Here is an 18,252-nt window from a genome sequence, read left to right as displayed (position 1 = left end):
CGCAAAAGAATACAAATACTGATTATAAATTGTTTATAGGTAAAATTCACGATAAACTTGAGATGATTAGTTGCCCTCAAACACGGACTGGAACTGTCAGAGGAGTCTTAGCGCTAGCGAATCACCATCCAAAAGCTGTTGTATCAGCTTTCCTTCATCAACCACTGCCTTATGATCAGTAAGTAATTAGTTTAAGTATTACTATTATTATTTTTAAAATATTAGAGCATTTTTCTCAGCTAAAATTATCGATCTATTTTATTCAAACTTTCGAATTTCTCAGTGGATATAATTTTCCACTTCGGTTGATAGTTTACCGTTAAGAAGATTTTAAAAAAAAAGAAGTGAAGTATTTAATTTTTAAAAAACTTTGATGTATATTTTTGGATGAAAAGATTCAATATATTTCAGGCAAAAATTTTCTTGTAGACCTTATATCTGGAGGACCAGGGGCGGATCAAGGACGGACTTCTGGGGGAGGCGGTAGGTTGTAATACTGCTACTTAGAGCTACTTTTAAGAGCTCCAAACTCTGGAATGTTTTATTTATATATATATATATGATTTAAAAAATCTTTCCTCTTCTGGGGGGGGGGGCGATGGCCTCCCCCTGGATCCGTCCCTGTGAAGGACTACATATAATGTAACCAAACCCAAACTATGACCTAACTCAGTATACTGTACTTATTCCGTAAAAAAATACGAAAACTCAATTTCGGGGCCGTTCAAAAATTTCATTGCCCCAAAAACTAATTATTGGCCAAGATCGCAATCATCTGATGCATCTTTTTATCATTACTAAAACTCTTGGCCGCAATCTTTTGATCTATTTCTGTGGATCATTCCTAAAATTCTTGTTCTCACAAGATATGAGTAGCATTTTGAGGTATTTTTAACAATTAAATTGAGGGAAGAAAACTGTAGATATGTAACCTAGTTGTCCGAGCGTGAAACAAGTAATATGCTTTGTGTTTTCCTCTTTAGATCTGTAGTCGAATGTTGGAAAGTGTTGGCTCAAAACCCTGTTCTTTCGGCCGATATAATAGAACAGTTCCTTAGCCTTATCACGTCCACGCCACTGTATGAGGACGAACAGGATTCTTACAAAGCCGGAAGAGACAGAATGAGAATCGCAGTGCTTTTACCACTTGCAGTAAGTAATTTTCTTCATTTTAGTAAGATATGTGTAAATTTATTTTAGTCTGCTGTTGTCATCGCCAACTTAACAAACAAACAAACAAACAAACAAAAAAACTAGCGCCCAATTGGCTTAGTTTAGTGATGGGCAAACACCTTGTGCAACGGTTTTCTCATTCCCTCATTCTTTCTTAGCCTTGATCTATGGTTTTCGGACATTACCCTTTAAAAAAAAAACTATACCACTGCTGTATATGCCGACCTTCGAGTAAGCAAAATAGTTTGTGGTAAAATTATTTACCTTCAAACAGTCTGAACTTTAATGGCTTATCTTCTAAATTGGTCAATTTAACAGGTTTTCATTGTAATTTTTAACTAACTAAAACTAACTCTCTGGCCTATGGAACCCGGAGGTTCAATGCCGCGTTCACAAAAGCTCTCCACTGACTTCTATCCTTAGCTAACTGCATCCAGTTTCTACTTTGTATTCCAATCTCTGTGAGATCCATCTTAACATTGTCTTCCCATCTGCGCCTAGGTCTTCCTAATGGTCGTTTTCCGATTGGTCTTCCAGTCAAGACTTTGAAAGCTTTTCTATTTTCTTCCATTCTAGCTACATGACCCGCCCACCTAAGCCTCCTAGACTTGACGACCCTAACAATGTTGGGTAGACCATATAAATTATGTAGTTCCTCGTTATGAAGTTTCCGCCATTCCCCATTCCCGTTCCTCTTGGGTCCGAATATTCGTCTCAGGATCTTGTTCTCAAATACTTTCAGTCTATGTTCTTCCCTCAGAGTAAGCGACCATGTTTCGCAACCATACAGAACAACAGGTATGATTATCGTTTTGTATATTTTAAGCTTCAACTTCCTCGATAGAATTCGCGACGACAAGAGATTTTGAACTGAATAATAACACGAATTCCCTGCTTTTAGTCGACATTTAATTTCTTCGTGAATATGATTTTTTTCTGTTAATATTGATCCTAGATATTTGAAACTATCCACTTTATCAAAAGTATTATTTAATATTTTAACCCATCCATAATTTGCCGTATTACGGTCCCGACGCACTTCCATGTATTTAGTTTTCTCTGCATTTACTTCTAAACCCATGTCCCTGCAAGCGTTTAATAAGGCTTCTGCATTTCTTTCTATTGTTCTCCTATCATCCCCTATTAAATTTACATCATCAGCATATGCCATAACCTGGTGAATACCGTTCAACTGTAGGCCCTGGTTGCTATCTTTGATTTTCCTTATAGCGTATTCCAGAATGAAGTTAAATAATAATGGCGACAACGTATCTCCTTGTTTCAGGCCATTTTCGACGTGAAAGCTCGTGGACAAAAATTTTCCTACCCGGACTTTACTTTGGGATTCATTTAAACATATCTTAATTAATCTAATTAGCTTTCTCGGTATTCCAAGTTCTGTAAGAACGTTGTATAATATTTCTCTCCTAACCGAGTCGTACGCCTTTCTAAAATCAATAAATAGTTGATGTACCGGGGTGTTGTATTCCCACTTTTTTTTCGAGTATTTGGCGAATGGTAAATATTTGGTCGATAGATGATCGATTTCGTCTAAAACCGCACTGATAATCTCCAATAATTTCATCTGCGTATGGGGTCAGTCTTGCTAACAGAATATTTGAAAGGATTTTATAGGATGTTGACAGAAGAGAGATGCCTCGATAATTATTACAGTCAGTTTTATCGCTTTTCTTGTGAATTGGCACAATGATTGATTCTTTCCACTCTTGTGGCAATTCTTCCTTGTTCCAGATAAGTTTGTGTATTCTGTTCCACAATTTTTCGCCTCCAGCTAAAATTAACTCAGACGGAATTTCATCTACACCCGGAGATTTGTGTTTCTTTAATTTCTTTATAGCGGTTTCTACTTCTATTCGGTTGGGTTCTGGAATATACGGTTCAGCGGTGTGTATCACCTTCTCTCCACGCACACTAGTTTTTGGTTGCGTGTTAAGCAAATCGTCAAAGAAATCTTTCCATCTATTTACGATGCTATCCGTGTCAGTGAGAACTGTACCGTCAGGTTTCTTTAATATATAAGCACGAGGTTGATAGCCTTTCTTAAATTCGTTGATTCCCTTATACGTGTCCCGGATGTTTTTATTTTTACTATTATCTTCAAGTTCCTTAATTTTAGCTTTCAGAAAATCGCGTTTCTTTGTTCTAAAAGTTTTGGAAGTTTCCCGCCTGATATCTGTGAAATTTTGTGTAGTTATTTCATGCGGATTTTGTAGCCAGCGTAATTTTGCCTGTTTTCTCTTCTCTGCTAGTTTTATGCATTCCTGGTCGAACCATGGTTTGTTCCTACGGATTTCCGCGTGTCCCAATTTTTCTTTTGCTGAAATTTTAATGCTATCCCTAATTTCAATCCAGGTATCCTCAACACTAGTGCACTCCGAATCTTCTAAAGCCGAGAATCTATTCGAAACTTCAATCTGGTATTTCTCTCTTACCTGGCTCTCTTCTAATTTCTTTAAATTGAATCTCTCCGTTTTCGGATAATGTATATTACCTTTATTCAACGATAACCTCTCTCGTATTATCGCTGCTACCAGGTAGTGGTCAGTGTCACAATCAGCCCCTCTAAACGACCGGACATCAATTATGCTAGATTGCCTTCTCCTATCTACTAAAACGTGATCAATTTGATTGTGTGTTTTTCCGTCTGGTGATGTCCAAGTGTATTTATGAACGTCGCGATGTGGGAATTTTGTACTCTTCACGATTAGGTTTTTGGATGTTGCAAAGTTCACGAGTCTAACACCGTTGTCATTACTTTCCTTATGCAGACTTTCGTTCCCTATAATCGGTTTGAAAGTATCCTCTCGTCCTACCTTCGCATTGAAATCCCCTAATAGAATTTTCATATGGTATCGCGGGAGTTGGTCAAATTTCCGTTCCACTTCTTCGTAAAAACTGTCTTTTATATCGTCATCCTTATCTTCAGTTGGGGCATGTACATTTAAAACAATAATATCACACCACCGTCCCTTAAGAGTAATAAAAGAAAGTCTGTCAGTAACAAATTCAACCCGTTTAATTGCTGGTAATATACGTTTATGAACGAAAAACCCTGTTCCTAACTGGTGATTTATAAACTGGAGTAAATATAAACATTTGCAAAATACTAAACCATATGATTAATTTTTCCATCTATATAAAACTTAAACTTGCCACTCCGTGCTCGTGGGTTTTCTCGGGGTTCTCTCGTTTCCTTCCACTTTCTTCATTCCACCATCTCACTCATCTCTCATCATCACCGTCTTCTTTAGCCTAACCGGCATAACCGTGGGACGTAAAACTTAAAGATTTCATTTTTTAAACTTGCCACTGAACTTACAGCAGATCAGCTATAACGAACTTGCTTCGTAAAAGTCCGAATTCGATTTCAATACTAATCATGCTAAATTAAGATTCCCCGTTACATCAAAGCAAAAACTGTTTAAGTGTAAAACTCTTTTCCAGCGCCGAAGCTATTTGAGACGTGAAATTTAGTTTAAGGTGAAATTCACATCACTGTAATGTGTTCATTGCTCTCCTACCGGAAATCAAATTCGGGACAACGTACACCAAAAGGCGAATGCACTAGTTACTAGGTCAGCAGGAAAGCAAAAGCAAAATGATGCTGTTGACAATTTTATTATTATTTATTTGTTCTGTGCTTGTCGAATATTGCTCTTGTATTCTCCTTTCATAGTGGATTGAAAATGCGTTCTTGTATGTAAGAATTATTATTACTATGTTAGAAAGTATGTCGATGATGCCTAATTAAGAGTTTCATTTCGAACTGTAAAATTTCCTTCTTGTTTACTTCCAGGCTATAAGTGCTATGAAAGAGATGTTCGGGATTGCTTCAATGGAAGACATCGCAAGACAAAGATTTGCTGATATTTTTACAGCGTTACTTATTGCTCACGGATGCTACATAGGTGTGTCTCCACCGATTTACATTCCTCAACAAAACTCCAAGAGAGAAAAACATACATTCATTCCAAACAGAAATGCTTATAAATTAAATCCACCCCGGTAAGTCAAATTTGTTGGCATTGCAAAAAGCGTGTAAATAATAATAATAATAATAATAATAATAATAATAATAATAATAATAATAATAATAATAATGAAGTGTAATTGTTTGCGACACCTGGACACAAATCGTATCGTTTTGCCACTATTTGAAAATTCAACTATTTTTCGCTGTTCATTGCTAATTCATACTTAATTATAGTGACTTCAAAGAATACGCAACTGTTCCGAAAGTTTTGTAATGTCAGCAGTAAGCAAAATATTTCACAAACCTAGAAGGAAGCGTTCAGTGACAAATGGCGTATTTCAAAAACATACTTGAGAGTGCCCTGATAGTGAAATAAATAAATAAACTTCTGAAATACAGTATTTTAGGTTTAGCTTTAGTCACAAAAGGGTTGAAGGTTAAAAGACGTGTATAGAGGAGTCCAAAATCAAACTGAAATCAAGGAAATGTTGACAGAATACGAATAATTACGATGCATATAAAAAGTAACAAAGCCCGTAGCACTGAAAGACCAACATCTTTCTGTCAAGGCAACTTTTTAAAAAATCTGGTATTATTTCTACGATAGCGAAAGCTCTTACTACAAGTGTTTTGGGAATGAAAATATACACAAAGCACTTTCACTAGATGTTTTATCGAACGGACAAAGAAATGGATGGGGGAAATAATGCAAGAATTAAATAGCAAAAAGGTAGCTGTGAGGCGTTCAGATCGGTGACGCCATTTTGGAATGTATGATCATCTTATGACATAGATAGATTGCGTATAGAGTGACTTTGATGGCGAATAATGGAACTGTTGGGTCGGTGGGGTAACGTTTATAAATTATATAAAGTGCGTTAGTTCTAACCTACGTAAGTCCTAAAAATATGATAAGAGATCTTAAATATTATGTCTTCTGCATTTAGGACTTGTGTCCTGAGATGACTTAAAGGAGTTCTGCATGCTAGGACTCGTGACTTTAGAGGTGACTCAGTGGTAGAGCGTTCACCTCCGGTGCTTGGGGTCCCTGGTTCGATCCCAGCTTCCGCCGTGTGGACTTTGTGGTGGACAAACATCGTGCTCGTGGGTTTTCTGGGGGTTCTCCCGTTTCTCCCCACTTTCTTAATTCCATCATTTCACTCATCTCTCATCATCACCGTCTTCTTTGGCATAATCGTGGGACGTAAAACTTAAAGATTCCATTCCATTCGTGACTTTAGATGATATTGAGGACTTCTGCATATTCGGTTCACTTGCTTCAGTTCCGAAATTCACCACACAGAACTTGTACAGTACAATAGTTAGTACAATGCTGTTACGAACGCAGTTAATTTCAGCGGTAACAGCTGTATTAATAATACTAAAACTATTGTCATTTAATCTGAAATTATACATGAATAATATAAAATGATATATTTCATTGTAAGAATGAATTAAGACATGTTTCCTTTCTATGTATAGGTTATTTAAAAAAAAAAATAGAAATTCAGTCAGTACCTTTAGTGCTTCGGAAACAGGTAATCAAAGCCTCATCAGAACGAGATAAATTTTTCGTAAGTCGGATTTATCAGGAAAAAAAAAAAATCGTTCTGGTCCTAACCTGTGTCATACCAATAAATATTATTGAATTAATTTTTAGGTAGAATACTATTCTCTTCATTGAGATATATAAGGTCTGTCATGCATTTTATTGTGAGGCGACTATACGTTGCAGTGCGTTCTATCCGCCGGGATCGATGGTGGTGTAAGTCAGCTACCAAGCGGGTGTTTGTTCAGTCGTCTCCGAGCTCTTGGAGGTGAAGGACAGACGATTTCGTAAACTTCTGCTTTGTGTCTTGTACAAGTCGCGATGCAGCGCGCACTAGAACAAAGATACGCGATCAAGTTTTGTATGATACTCGGCAAGTCTGCAGCGGTAACTTTTCCAGTGGTTCAACAGGCCTTCGGGGATGAGTGTTTATCACAAAGGTAAGTCTATGTATAGATGGAACAAGGCGTTTTTGGAAAGCATTGAAGAGGTTGACGACGAAGCCCGCGCTGGACGCCTATCAACCACCTCAAACGACGAAAATATGACTCGTGTGAATGACGTTTTGCAAAAAAGACCGTCAAATGAGTGTTCTTTTAGTGGCTGACATGTTATATATTCCAGCTGTCGTCCACGAGATTGTGACCAATGAATTGCACATGAAAAAAGTGTGGGCGAAACTTGTCTCAAGAATTTTAACCGAAAACCAAAAATCTCGCAGAGTGGAAATTTATCAAGACGTCTTGAAAATGTGTAAAAATGATCCTCACTTTTTGGACAGTATTGTCATGGGTGATGAAACGTGGATATTCCAGTGAGACCTCCGAAGCGAAGAGAGAAAGTGCCATGTGGCACATTTCAGCGTCCCCTTACCGTGAGAAAGCTCGGATGACCAAATCAAAGATCAACACCATGCTCATTGTCTTCTTTGACATCGGGAGGATTTTTTTATGCTTACAGACTTGGTGACACTTTCCGGACAGACTTTGTAAATCTCTGCTTTCTCTCAGTTTTTAGAAATCTCTGCAATTTGTCATTTCAAAACTACAGGTAAATTTACCCCAACTTGAAGATAATATTTCACGGTAACTTCGTTAAAAGAAGAAAGAAGTGTTTCCTTGGAAACTTAAAGTTATTCCTGTTGATTGAGATTGAAGTTGACGAAATGTCTTTCGTAATTTAATAAAATGTATATTTATTTTTGCGCTAGAATTTGATTTTGGTCCATTATGTTATGCTACGAATCAGTGTTACCATTCACTTTGATACATGTCGCACACCCTTAAATGTACCTTACATGATTTCTCAAAACAGCAAGTATTGCTGCTGGAGCCGGCAACGTGGTACTGTAATCTAACTTCCTGAGAGGTGATATAATGAGGTGAGGAACGACTACTGTGGGAGTTGATCTTGCATGATCGTCTGTGCACCTCTAACTGCACCGGCTTCAAGCCGTTATCGAGTTTCTGATCTGCGTCAATAATAGGTCCTATTCTTCGTAACTAAAACATTGTCTAAGAACTCAGAGCATAGAAACTCAAAAGAATTGAAACTCACCCATTGGCTAGTATCTCAGTAATCTCCTTTGCGCCCAAGCCCTGGATGCATGCTTGATTAAAACCTGTTTTTCTTGTATTAATTTCAGTTAAGTTGCTTTGGAATGACCTTAAATTGTAAGGGCGTACTCTGAGTTAATAGCCCATTCATCCTTTGGGTATCCCTGACAAATTACAAGCTTAAATATTCGATAAGACATGCCGGTATTCGCTACCAATGTGTACTGCTTCTGTAGTATTTTTTGGTATGGACGCGATGATAGCTCCATAAATGATTTTTAGGAATTATGCAATTTAGGGCTTGTGCATCTACTTGATTTTTAGGACTTCTGCACTTTAAGAAAAGTGCATTTAAGGTTCAGTCTAAGAACTCACATGGTTAGAAATTGCACATTTTAGGATTGCAGCGCCCATTGATGGTAGTGCGAGAGAGGGAAGGAATGATGAATAAAGGAAAATACATTTCTTACTTTTTATCAGGTATGATTCCTTCGTCCTCTGTCACTCTTACTGCTCCACCCACCTCGTTTGTTTCATCTTCCGTCACTGAACTGTACTTTCATCCTGGTTACCCTGTCATGTGAACCTGCATTCCAAGATGATGGCAGTCACATAGACACTTCACAAGTATCTTTGCGTTATTTCTTTCTTTCTTTTCTTTGCACTTCTTCACTTGTGTACGTGATGGGTGTATTATTTTCTGTTACGTTGTTCATTATATAATATGTATCGGATACCTGTCAGTTCTTTTATTCATGTTCTAATTTCCCCATTACGTGACTAGGATTAACAAGTACAATCGAAATATTAAATTTCGAAAGTAAAAATTTGAAGATGTTTAAGTTTGTAGCAATTAAAGAATTTTATTTGCTACATTCTACTTACGGATAAAGATATAGATTTTGTGAGAAGAATATAGATAGTGTTTCTTAACATGATCATACATACGGTAAACTTATTACGCTTGATACTAATGAAAACAGAAGTTACTAAAATAATAATAATATAATAACTGTTTAAGTATATTTTGCAAACTAATAGTGATCTTAGAACAGATAAGCTTTACATATTTTTGTTCAGCTTGAAATCGACAATTAAAAAAGGAAAAAAAAAACTTCAGTTGAAAGATATCACTTTTCATATTTGATATCTTTGACAGAATATCATATGATCTTAGATTCATTACTTGGTCTATCTTTTGCATATCCCATTCAAAAATGAGTTTTGCATATTGTTTCTTTGTGAGAATATTTATCCTATAGGTACTTACTTTTAGTCCAATAGAAATTAACTAATATATTTATTATGTATTTGTTTCTGTTAGTGTTGCTCAAGAAGCGTTACAGACGTTTCTGCTGTGTGCAAAGTGCGAAGGAGCCGCTGAAGCGTTGCTGTTATGTGGTCACATGGAAACTGGAGAAAATATTATATCTTTCATAAGAATGATTCCTGCATTGATCAAGTAAGAAAATTTCTGGATTTGTTTCTTCGTGTTGATATCAAATAAAATTGATTAATAACTACTGAAAGAACTAAAGCGAGAAATTCTTCATAACACAATTGAAGCCCTTTTTGATAGTAGCTAACTATCTCATTCACTTAACAAAAATTTGGGGGGGGGGGGCGCAGTGGCTCAGTGGTAGAGCGTTCACTTCCGGTGCATCGTGTCCTTGGCTCGATCCAAGCTTGCGCCAAGTGAACGATGTTGCCCACCAAACACCGTGTGCGTGGGTTTTCTCAGGGTTCTCCCACTTTCTTCATTCCAGCATTTCACTTATTTCCCATCATCACTGTCTCCTTGAGTCGAGCCGGCATAACCGTGGGACGTAAAACTTAGTTTTCATTTTTTTAAACACGAATTTTGGAAATTTCACACGGACTGATGGAGAAAGGAGCTATTTCTATGTAGTGGATGGAGGAACAAGCGGATTTTGAGGGATGACCTTACCTCATAGTGAGGGAATTCCGGAACTCTAGTGAATTCAGTTCTCCATTCATCTTCCTTGTTACTAGGCAAAGAATGGATACTTCAAATAATTAATACAGTAAAATATAGACCTAATTTTTGAGGAATTTGCATTTTCCCATAAGTTGTGTAAGTTAGCCACCTCTCTGTCTTGAATTTTGACTGCGTTGAAGTAACGTTATTTCTGTAGTGTTAATGTTAAATTTATCTTTGCATGTTGGACACAAGCTGAATATTTAACTGTGTTCGCAATCTTTTTCACTTCTCAGAAATCTTTTCAGAGTATTTGTTACTTTTCAAATTATTAAAAAAGACTAACTTCGTCGATTGTATCTGTAGGATATTTACTGGAAGGTTTTGATCACTTAAGGTATGGCCTTGTTCACTAGGTTAACTTAGTTACGTGAGGATCGAATCACTTCATAAACATATTTTGCACTTCTATTGTAAGAATCAAAAACAAAAGTTTTGTTTTTGTGATGTGGTAGGTCAGCATATCTAACAAGGAAAAACTTTCTCATTGAAAATAACTTCAAAATTACGGGAGATGATATATATATTATATAATATTATATTGTCGGCATCTCTCTTAATATATTGTCGCCATTAAGTGCACCCATTTATATTGCAAGACATTTGCGCGGGGGCTCAGTCGTAGAGCGCTTACCTCTGGTGCATGGCGTCCCTGGTTCGTGCCCCGGCTAAGTAAGTTTTTGGTGGACAACATCGTGTCCGTGGATTTTCTCGGGATACTCCCGCTTCTTCCAACATTCTCATTCCACCAATTATTCCATTATCATTCACTTGCCTTAATCATTCGTCTCGTAGCGTACAGGGTATAATTGTGGGACGTAAAACTGGAAGATTTCGCTTCATTTCATTGCAAGACATTTTGTAGCCCAGTCCATACGAATTTATTGAGCTATAAAATGCTTTTGTTTCAGATTTTTCATGTGTTCATAGATTTCTCCTTCTGGAGACTACTTGCTGTTTATGAAGATCTATAACAAATGGCGAGTCAATTGATTTTGCAATACGTTCAACCTGCTAATGGGCCTTGACCACCAAGAAGTGGGGAGAATCTGTTTTTTATTTCCTGTTTTCGTGGTTTGTTATGAAACACCGTGGATATTTCTAATATTTCTTGGAATTGATGATCTTATCTGTATCTCTTATCATAGTTAAAATGAAGAAGAGAAAAAATGTGTTGTAGCGTTTTGTAGGTAATTAACATGTTCAAATTTCAACCAATAAGTCGTAGTGTGCGAATGACGAACCAAGATTGATATTTATTATATGCAAATACTTTTATAAAATACAAACCAATACGTATGTATTAATTACTTGCTGCATTAAAAATGCATATGTTAGCAGTGTAGAGTCGATTTACGTCAAAATACACACATTTTCTATAAGCTGGTCACTTTTCAAAGAAATCGATGGTGGTCAGCTAGACAAGTTTCACTGTATTGTCGAGAAAAGCTATTGCAGAGTTTCATTGCTTTTAACCCTTTGACTACCATTTTTTTTTTTTTTTTTTTTTTAATGTGAATATCCTTTTATATGTGCATGTACGACTCCTTTGATGTGGGATATTCCTGACATCTGTACATAGCTTTGGAAATTAAACACAGTCTCCTGGTCATATCTGAATCGATGGGAGAACATGTATTTCTTTTAGAATTTTCTAAATAAAATAAAAAATTAAAAAAAAAATGTTTGAATTATTCGCATGGAACACGTGTCCCGTTGATAGTCAGAGGGTTAAAGCAAATTAAATATATTTCCTGTAGAATTATTCTCACACATTATGTACATAGTCGAGTAAGGATATATTGTTTATAAATGTTACTCTAACGTATTTCGTGTAAAATTTGAATAATAATAATTAATAAGGATTATGTGTAGCACATATTTAGTCAAAATAAGTTCTCACTCTGGATGTGTCTCAGTTATTAATTTTTTTGAAATACTTCAAGAACTGCTGCTCTTTTCAGAAGAAAATTGTCAAAAAGTAGCAATGAATTTACAATTCATAACCATACATGTCTTATTATTTTTTTAAAACTAAACTCTGAGTCATTTTAAACTTACGAACCGACAGTAGTTTTTTTTTCTCGAAATTTCGATAAACAGGTATATGTTATTTCAATTTCGTAGTTATATATAATTGACAGTTTATGTTATTTTATCCTATTCTAACTTCGTATTAATATCCATGTTTAGACTTCTTTGAGGACAAATATAGCTGGGCCGCAAGTTTTAATTAGCTGAAGATTCAGTACTTTTCGTTAGAAAAGAACATTTGTGGTTGTGAAATATGAATTCATTGTTACCTCCCATAAATTTTCGACAAATGACTGATGCAGAGAACAGCGGCTCTTGAAATATTTAAATAATGATAATGCCGGAGGCATAACTTGCCTGAGAATAACTGCTTCATAGTATTTTATATATATATATATATATATATATATATATATATATATATATATATATATATATATATATATATATATATAAACTAACTTTGTTTATAACTTCTTTTCTAATAATTTATAATATTCGTTGATATTTTTTTTTTTTTTTTTTAATGTAGGAACTTATGTTTGGCTGTTCCACAATACATTTCAAAACTAATAACATCTTTGAACCAGCATGTAACAAGCACATACGAACCACAAAGGATTACTACAATAGCAGTATTCGCAGAGGTAAGTAACAATACTGTTCATGTTGTATCTAGTGTAACCATAAATATTGGTTAATTATTTTTATTATTTCGTATAATATATTCGCATAATCGTGTTTCTGTTAAGTATGTTTGAAATCTCTGCTCATTTTTTAAAAATCAGATTTAAACAAAAAACTGATATTTGATAAAACCGGACAGTTGATAATACCATTTACTTTTACAGAACTTCTGATTCAGTAAAATAGGTTTGTGTGCCTTCTACTTCCTTCCGAAGTTCCAGTTACAACATTTCTCAGGTTTCATCAATCGAAATCCATATATTTTTGTCACCAACACTTTTACGGATATTATCAGTAGTTCTCCTGTGTACACGCTATCAACGTAAAACATTGTCAAATACGATCCACTTGAAATATTTTGTTTTGTTTATTTCTCGAGCAGGTTTCTAAAGGAAGCATTTTCTGACTTCCATCCATAAAGGTATGTCCTTGTTAATTAAAGCTTCACATAGGCGGGATTCGTGAATGTTCCAACGTGATTCTGAACCTTCTCATCAGTTTATCTTTATGTACTTGCAGATTTGTGTTTCGTAGTGTTTGTATGGTGGATGTTGTCCACCACCAAACAACGCTTCTAAGCGGAAACTACGTTTTCACATAATTCGCAAAGCAGTACAAAACCATTTCTTAAACGCACTACACCCAAACTCACTCACAAATTTTTCCATCTTTTTCCGAGAAAGTCCTACTTTCGGCATCTTGTAACACTGAAATGCACACCAACAACAGCTGTGTCACGCACGCCATCTACTCACAATAACTGCCTATACCTGGTTATTTCTTTACAGCAAGCATCTTCGTTTATCTTTGACATTCAAAATTCCAAGAACTGAAGGCTCACTAGCATCCCCTTCCACTTGTCACATTCTAATGGCAATAGACCGCAATTATTATCATACAGTGGGATCGCTTGGCCAGATAACAGCGAGCGGAATCTTTAATATCCAGTCGAAAGTCCTAAAAAAAAGTCACGAAATCAGAAAATGGTCATGAAAGTCAAGAGAAAGTCACGAAATTTAACTTTTGGGTCACGATTTTATATACATAATATCTGTACAAATATAAGTACAAACTGGAAAATTTTATTCTATAAAACGTCAAAATTAACCACCAGAAATGTCTGTGGTCAGCTTTAGACGCTACCAAATCGCAAGCAAAGCATGCGTCTATCGCATGCATGAAAATTTGGCCTAATTCGTATCCAAATTCACTCTTGAGAATTTTTCGAAATCTTATTGTTTGGTAAAGAAAAGGTCACGAAAATGTCACGAAATTTCATTTTGGAATTTTAGTAGACACCCTGGGTATGCTGTTATTCATGCGTCGACAAAGAGCAGTGGAAGAAAAAATGGAAAACGGCAACAAATTGCTTCTAAAATTGCACTCTTCCTGAAGATCTAATGAAAATTGCAGTATATGGCATTTTGCCATTAATTCCGGGCTCTACTAATCATGCCGTTTCAGGAAGAAAACGAGAAGTTGTAATGAGGGAAAAAAAAACTAGGAAGTTGCTTCAGGGTAAAGGCTCGGAATGACTTACACGTTTTAAACAGAAGTAATCATGTTAAGTGGAATTTCTGAGAATTGCCCAGTTAATTGATTCAGCTTTCAGTACAATGCTCCGTTTAAGTTTCTCAAAAATTCAAGAGTTATTTTGATCTAATTGGTGATAGATGCTGTAAGATACGTGATGAATTTTATATCTATCTATATATCTATATATCTCTCTCTATCTATCTATCTATCTATATATATATATATAATATCCAGAGTGGACCATTTCGATTCATCCACGGGAATATCTAGAAAACCACACACCGGATTAAAAAAAAAGGCGAATAAAGTTTCTTTATCTCAAAGAGGATCATCCAATGAAACTAAACTTGAGCACGCCTCTTGGAGGTGGAACTGAGGGCAACTTTGAAATCTTAAATGAAAACTCCCTAATTTCTATTGGAGATAGATTCTCCAGAAAAATTATATTAGTCTAACCTACGATTATGTCCCCGCCCCACACACACTTGAGGATTATAGGTCACCTTTGAAATATTTATTGAGAACCCTCACTACTATGTCCAGGTTGTTTCTGGGTAACGCTAAAAGTAGCTCAATTATTTCGACTAATTGAAGGTCAATTGAATACCAAATTTTATGTGGAAAATCCAAATCTGCAACAAAAAAATTGAGGGTTCCGAAAAAGATTTCAAAGTTGACCTCCCACCATCGGATATGGAATGTTAATTGTAAGTCAAAATAATATATATATATTCCCACCCTAGGGATTGGGATAGCGTTCATCATAGGTCAGTATGTACCTTGTTTTTCTGGAGAATCTGAATCTGCAATGAAAGCCCACTTAAGATTTCAAAGTTATATCGAGTTCCACTCCAATTGGTGGAAAGGGATGATCAGGTTTAATATAATTGGATGACCCTCTTCGAGACAATCAAATTTCGGATTTTTTTGATCCGAAGTGTAGTTTTCGATATATTCCCGTGTATGGTTTAAAATGGTCCAACCTTTATAGTTTTGAATTGTATCACGAAGTGTTGAATTGTAATCAAACATTCCGTGTGCGCATTCCCTTTGGCGAGAACTTCTCAAAATTGCTTGACTGGACACATGTAGTAAGCTTCCTGTCTACCTATGGAACCTTTCTGAGGGGAAAATAAAATAAACCAGTTGAGAATGCTCTAAGAGCGTTGCCAGAACGAACTTAAAAAGAATTAATTTTTCTTATTAATTTCTACAGAGTTAAAACCAATTGTTCTATGTACTTTATTATTTTACTCATTAAACAATTCTTATAATATATCTATCCATTTATAGTTCCCTTGATTACTAAATTTTTTCCAGATCTTTTGTTTAAGAGTTCTGTTAAAACGTTCTACGATATGTTGTTTTGCGAAGACATGCTCAAAATTGAAAAATTCGCTAAATATCATCCCTGTATGACTTACGGTTCCCGAGATATGGCTCTTTAAATCTCTCGAAATCCCAACTTTTGGGGGGGGGGGGGGAATATCTCGGGAACGGTAAGAGTGAAGGGAAAAATTCCATCACTTTCTCAGGTAGTTTTTGATGCTCTATCAAATGGGGGCGGGGAGCTCAAAATTGAAAAAATCACAAATAACACACACAACACAAACATAGAGAATTCAATAACGAACTTCTTAACGTTCGTTGACCATGGTAAAGACACTAAACGGAATCGCGCAAAATTTCCATTTATGACTGAATTGGAGCTCAGGAAATATTTGAGAATGAACTGATGTCAAACAATAATACTCAAGGCTTTGTATACCCTCCCATACCTTGAATATGTAAAATTTTAACCTCACCAATAATTATATATATATTTTAGGTTTAACCAAAAAATATGTTAAATCCTAAACCTTTTAACCTTAAAAAAAAATAATAAGTTCAGCACATATTTCTTTGTATGGAATATGGATAGCCACCATTAAAGACATTGCTACCCATGTAAATGTTAACGAATTGACTCCATGAACGAACTCGACCGAGATAATGACTCTAGCTGTTACAAAAAACGGTGTAGTTCAAGAGGTATCGTGTGGAGTAGTAACATTACAATCTGATAAAGCCTACTAGCGTAATCCTTATAACCGTACTTCTTAAAACTCTAACGAATCAGTCTTCATACTAAAAGTACGATGCACAATTTATAGTCTTATCTATGATATTAGTTAGTTGTTCTTCCTAGAGTAAAACTGGAGTATTTTCCTATGTTCCTGATAAATGTAATTCAGTAATTCCGATAGTTCAGAACTACAACGAACTCGACTTCCTGAACGAAGAACGATGCACAGATTATCAGCCTATCTCTGATTTTAACTTCTTATCCAGGAACCTAAGTTCGGAATATACAGTTATCTGGAACATAATCCCAATTTTACTCTAGGAAGGACAACTAATTAGCATCATTAATTACATCATAATCTTACTCGTGAACACTTAATTTTTTTTTTTTTTTTTTTTTTAAAGAAAGTTTCCACATGTAGACAGGAACCTACCTACATGTGTCCAGTGTATAATTTTTATAAGTCATCGACAAAGTAGTCAGGATACACTGAAACTGATAGTCTGGCAATGTTAATTGTGGAAAGCTAGGTGTGGGAGGCAGCATAATTTTGTGAATATTTAGTGTTCATCAGAAACTTCTCGTAACATTTGTAATGTTCCATTGAAAGTGTGATAATACGTAGCCCTGTCTTGTAGCCAACAGTTTACCTGTTTTGTTCTAATAGAAAAATAAATTACATAATAAATCACGAATCATCTTATTGAGGTGTTTTATACAATAAAGCTAAAGATATTATAAACAGGAAAATCTTTATGAGATAACCAAATGAAATTTGCAAAAATTGGTACATAGTCGTTATCAGCTGCTTCAAATCTAAACAACTTGACACTTCATTTTACATTGCAGAAACTTAATGTATGTTTCTTAAGGTAAATAGAAACCTTGCACCGTGTTACAAAACTTTTCGCATTCTTGTTCTTCAGAGTAGCTTCTTCGAGACATTAATGCTTATTGAACTTACAGTAATGAAATAAAATAGATGTTCCGTGTATTATTATTATTCGTTTATTTAAGTAGCTTATTTATGCCTTTTAGTTGGTTCATCTCAAAGGAAATGGAGAAGCAATTCTGCTGGAAAGCGTTATAAGCAATCTCATGAATTGCCTTACCGATCCGTCGCCAATTGTTAGACAGTTGTGTTTGAAGGGCCTTGGCTATGTGTCAGAACTCAACAGAGAACAGGTAATAATATCTTGTATTGCGTTTTTTCACTGTGAAAGAGCTAGAAGTAATATATTTTCTGATATTAGTATAGTATTTATTTTTCCCCCCTCAGCTTTGTATCAGATATAAAATAGTCATGTCTGATTTTATGGCGCTGTCCTGCAACTTTAGATACAAGATATGAGGAGGAGAAAATTATTTGTGCGAAGTGATCTCGTACGATAATCACCCGTCAAGTTCACAGATTTAGTTCCAGCATAGTTTGAATCCCACATAAAAGTACCTGTGTGTTGCGTAAGGACATAAAGTATAATAGTCAGCAAAATTCTCATGTTCGCATTATCAGAAGACCAATGGCCAAAAAAGAAAAAAAATTCAATTTCAAGACTGAACACAATTAGTTTCATTGTTATCATTTTGTGTGATAATGCACGAAGTCTGTTTTGTCGCATGTTGCACAGCCAGTAACGAAGTATCTTCTTTCGTGAAGAA

The 18,252-nt window shown here is 35.5% G+C and overlaps 1 protein-coding gene across 2 annotated transcripts in view; it reads left to right on the top strand.

Annotated features, from left to right (window-relative positions):
- The window catches only part of c11.1 (maestro heat like repeat family protein c11.1), a 91,512-nt gene that overhangs the window by 58,848 nt on the left and 14,412 nt on the right, over positions 1 to 18,252 (top strand). For both annotated transcript variants that reach the window (XM_081757589.1, XM_081757584.1), the window contains exons 19-24: positions 40 to 178; positions 984 to 1,152; positions 4,991 to 5,199; positions 9,597 to 9,734; positions 12,838 to 12,952; positions 17,632 to 17,778. In XM_081757589.1, coding sequence (XP_081613715.1) covers positions 40 to 178; positions 984 to 1,152; positions 4,991 to 5,199; positions 9,597 to 9,734; positions 12,838 to 12,952; positions 17,632 to 17,778 — 917 coding nt within the window. The remainder of the gene's footprint in view (positions 1 to 39; positions 179 to 983; positions 1,153 to 4,990; positions 5,200 to 9,596; positions 9,735 to 12,837; positions 12,953 to 17,631; positions 17,779 to 18,252) is intronic.

This window comes from Thermobia domestica, chromosome 1 (genome assembly GCF_964235325.1).
Source record: "Thermobia domestica chromosome 1, izTheDome1.hap1.1, whole genome shotgun sequence".
NCBI classification, from domain to species: Eukaryota; Metazoa; Arthropoda; class Insecta; order Zygentoma; family Lepismatidae; genus Thermobia; species Thermobia domestica.
Note: the sequence above shows the minus strand (reverse complement) of the source record. Positions and strands in the feature narration are given on the sequence as shown.